The sequence below is a fragment of the Antennarius striatus genome, chromosome 14 (genome assembly GCF_040054535.1).
Source record: "Antennarius striatus isolate MH-2024 chromosome 14, ASM4005453v1, whole genome shotgun sequence".
Taxonomy (NCBI): domain Eukaryota; kingdom Metazoa; phylum Chordata; class Actinopteri; order Lophiiformes; family Antennariidae; genus Antennarius; species Antennarius striatus.
Window position 1 is genome coordinate 17509010 of NC_090789.1, and position 4255 is coordinate 17513264.

At 45.6% G+C, this 4255-nt stretch overlaps 1 protein-coding gene across 1 annotated transcript; it reads left to right on the forward strand.

The window, feature by feature from the left end:
• The first annotated feature begins 1293 nt into the window (after window positions 1-1293).
• On the forward strand, window positions 1294-4000 carry LOC137607665 (transmembrane protein 74). The gene is made up of 2 exons (XM_068333575.1): window positions 1294-2141; window positions 2172-4000. The coding sequence occupies exons 1-2, from the start codon at window positions 1844-1846 to the stop codon at window positions 2666-2668; spliced, it is 795 nt and encodes a 264-aa protein (XP_068189676.1). The 5' UTR covers window positions 1294-1843; the 3' UTR covers window positions 2669-4000.
• Window positions 4001-4255: the final 255 nt, after the last annotated feature.

Below are 4255 nucleotides of genomic sequence, written 5' to 3' on the forward strand. Positions count from 1 at the left end.
TGAAAATACCCTTTAAGTGGTGAACTGCAGAAAATACACTGGATGAAGGTAAACATGTTTTGCTCGTAGTTCTTTCACTTTTTTCCTTTTGTCATTTTTCCAGGCAACGGGGCGTAACAGTATTAGCAAAGACAATAGTGACCTCCCGAATAGAAAATCTAAAAATAAAGAAGATAGATTTGACATGTTGTTGGGAAGACTGACTGTGAGGTGTATGAGATGTGCTTGTTCCATCAGCCACAAAGAAAATGATAATATATGTAATTATATTATATATATATAATTATATATAATTATACATAATTATACATAATTATACATAATTATATAAAAGAACCCTGACATGCAAATAAATGTGGAGCTTATATGTCGACTAATTATATTTTTCTGCCTCTGCCACAACTCCTGCACCTTAAGTTTGGGTCACCAAGGCTGTCCGACACTCTCCTTCGCCCTTGGATCCAACTCTCCACCAGATGGTGATCAACTCACAGATCAGCAGCAATATCCAAAATATGTGATCAAAGTCAATCATCAGCGTACTGGTCTCAGGTGCACTGATGGACACCGTTTCAGTCAAACGTAGTGTTAACAAACTGCAACAAGCACAGAGGTCCTACACCACAGAACAGTCAGGTAAAGATCAGACAGGCTACTCCTTACAACATACCCCATAGTGTCACTTCTTTATATTAAAATATCCATGATGCGCTGGCGACGCATCCGGGATGTACCCCGCCTCTCACCCGTGGACAGCTGGGATAGTTTCAAGCCACACCCTTGACCCGCAAAGTGGGAAAGTGCCTGAAGACAAGACGATTCCGATCATCTCATCTATAAGGAAATGGTTGGATGGATTTAAATGCAGCCACACTGGTTTTTACTGGAGAGAGGGAGGAGAATGGGAGGGAGTCACCAATGACTCAACAGAGGGAGTTTTAGGAAACCTGGCAACCTGACTTGTACATGAACCTCTTCCTGCAGTGTCACTGTCAAACCTACACCGATATACACTATAAATAGACATGAATTGGTGACTGCATACAGGCTACTGTGTTGTATGAAGATTATATACTTACCAGTGTTTCATATCCATATATTCTCATTTATAATGAAACTCTCACATACATTGTACATTTTTTAAAAAAAATTGCTCTGCTTTATATTCCCTTTCAATTCATTATTCTGGTGTAGTTTGATCATTGTGGAAAAACATCAAAATCAGTGATTGTGTTCTCACCTGATAATAAACCTGATTGTGAAGCTTCAAATTTGCTTTTAATGTAATTTGTAAAACATTTTCTATTAATTAACCAGTAATTACTGCTCATGACCCTTTGCCGGGAACATGAGCAGGTGATGTACAACCTCTCTCCCCGCTCGTCCACATCATGAGGCGGTCTGCTGAGCTCCGTCCGTGGGAGGGGTCTGCCAAACCTTTCCCTCTAATTGACCGGAGCGCAGAGGCAGCCGGGATGTGAGCTGCCACCGGCGGGGAGAGAACTGCTCAGAAAACCGCGTCTTGTGGTTTGATGACAATCCGTTTAACCGCATTGAGTGGCGCGTCTGGCGCGGTTTGGATTGGGGGTTTCCTTTGGAGCGACTGTTGGTTTGACAGCTGGAAGAAGTCAGGAAAACAACACGGATAAAGTGTGACTTTGGCTGCAGCCTGCTTTGACATACTGGAGAGAGGGGTGCACAGCTGGATCGGGCTCATACTTCAGACACAGACATAGAGTGGAGCGACAAAGTCCTTCCAGAGACTTTAAACGTCTCGTCTCTCTCTGTTCTCCATGATTCGCTGACAGAGACGGGCGCATGGGCTTGGCAGCCTGATGCGCAAATGGCTGATCTGGAACTGCTTTACTTTGACCGACCCGATCCGAGAGATGCCTCCCCGGTTCTGAAGGAGCCGTGCATCAACGGGATTATCAGCGACGAAACAAAGTCGCGTCACCCCGGCGGAGGAGACGGCTCCGCGCCGCGGACGGAGGCGCGGAGAGCCGCTTCGACTGAGCTGGAGACGGAAACATCGTTCAGCAAACACCCCGGTGATGAAGAAGAAGAAGAAGATGATGATGATGACGTTCAGCTATTAGAAACAATCACACATAGCTGCAGACTTAATCAGAGCTTCTCAAGTGAACTATACGAGGAGGAGGAGGAGGAAGAAGAGGGAGAGGAGGTGGAGGAGGAGGAGGAGGAGGAAGAGGACATCCCGGAACTTTACTTGCTGTCCGACGACGACCTCTCCGACGGCCCGGGGAAATCTGTGGATTACGGCTTCATCACCGCCGTGACATGCCTGGTGACCGGCATCTCTTTGGTCGCTATATCCTACACGGTCCCCAGAGACGTCCACGTGGATCCGGACAGCGTGTCCGCAAGGGACATGGAGCGGCTGGAGAGGGACAAAGCCCGGGTCGGGGCCCACCTGGACCGGTGCGTCATAGCGGGACTGTGCCTGCTCACCCTCGGTGGCGTGTTGCTCTCCACCCTGCTGATGATCTCCATGTGGAAAGGGGAGATGATGAGGAGGAAAGCCTTCGCTTATTCCAAACACGCAGCCAAGTTGTACGGCTCCATCAGTTTGAGAGCCGGCTCCAGCCCGACGCGGGAATCCTCCCCACATTTATCATGTGAGGAGGATTTAGAGGTGCTCGGCTGAATTTATGAATCCTCTCAGTGCCGTCTTATAATCAGAGTTGTAATTATAGTTTCATGACTTTTTAATTTCTAATCGTTGAGGTAAACATTCTTTTTAAAAAAAAGAGATTCATATTGTGTTTCTTGTGTGTGCGGAAGAAGTTCTTGTTGATCCTGTTTGACCAAATGAGATCCAGAGTCATTCCAAACCTGAGGCATTGTGGGAAAAAATTCACTACCTTTTCCAAACTATTAATTACTCATTGACATGCTTTGAATTATAAATGCTGACCCCCACACACACACACACCTGAAAACAATGCATGGGCAGGAAAAGTGCTTTAAAAGGTCAAATATGAGATATATTTTGTATACATCGGTGGATGGTTGTTATGACGATCCCTGGCCTACCTTTTCCTCCAAGCACGACAGCACTGCTCCTAATGATGCTGCTATTTCAGTGATTTCATGTTTACAAGCCAGCACAGACTTGTATGTTGAAAGAGCGTGTGCGTATCCGCTGCAGGGGGGGGGGGGAATCAAACCTGATCCAAGAGAGATGTCACTGCCTTCACTTTTCCACCTTGACAGGAACAGCGCTTTGCTGACACGCATCAAACAAAGCCACGCAGGTCTGATCTGCAGAGGCAGCCAGTGCACGAATCTGTGTCGAGATTCGGTTTAGGTAATTGTAAGTGTGCTGAAGTGATGCTCGTATTTGTTCAGATCTGTTGAAACTCAAATAGTAATACACAGGAGGCGTAATTAAATTTTATGGTTGAGCTCCGATGACAAGGAGGCTCAATTTACCCAAAAATACACGAGGTGCTGTTGACTGCAGATGTTCAAAGGCAAACACGCCTGAGGAGGAAAGCTCTCCTGGTAACCGGTGTTAGTTAAATGCTTGTGGGAGGCTTGTGAATCATTTTAACAACTGCCTCAATCAAGGCCGCATCGCCCGCTTATCACAATCCAAACCAGTCCAGCTGCAACACAAGAAATCAAACGCAACGTTCAAGAAGTCGTTTTCAGCCTGCTTTGAAAGGAGGCGATGTGAACGAACTGCTTATGGTGTGCAGAATTCTGTGTGGCGCATGCCTCAATAAATGTAAGTGCCGGCAGGGTCACATTATCCTCCACATGACCTTTGTTCATGTTCACTCTGGTAATGTAATAAAATCTGTGGAATCAGCTGACCTCCAAATGAAATATCAACTCGATGTGTGAAACTAATTTCACCTCCTAAGCTGTGATGTTCGTCTGGTGTCGACCCTTCGCTGCTGTGAACGGAGACATCCCTCTTACATGTGTTATTTTGTGATCTCGTGTTGTCCACTTCTCTTCAATGAAACTCATCCGCTTCATCTTCTTTGTTTCATCTTTCCTTGCTTTACTTTTTTTTCTTTCTGACAGCTGCCAAAGAACAGCTTGTTGCATCAAATATGTGGGTTTGAAGAGAGCAAAGCGAGCGTCGTCAAAGTGAGAGCAACATAAAAGTCAGCTATCTAAATCAAAAACCTGAAGGACTTTGAAGTACCGAGGCAACCGTCTGTAGGACGTCAGTCTTTATATTTCTTCTTCTGTACAATATATTTCTTCCAGTCGATGT

Excerpts from the sequence above, each read along its gene's own strand:
- LOC137607665 (XM_068333575.1), top strand. The coding sequence starts at position 1,844 with ATGGCTGATCTGGAACTGCTTTACTTTGACCGACCCGATCCGAGAGAT. Across the intron at positions 2,142-2,171 it reads ACTTAATCAGAGCTTCTCAA|AAGAGGGAGAGGAGGTGGAG; the intron begins GTGAACTATACG and ends AGGAGGAGGAAG.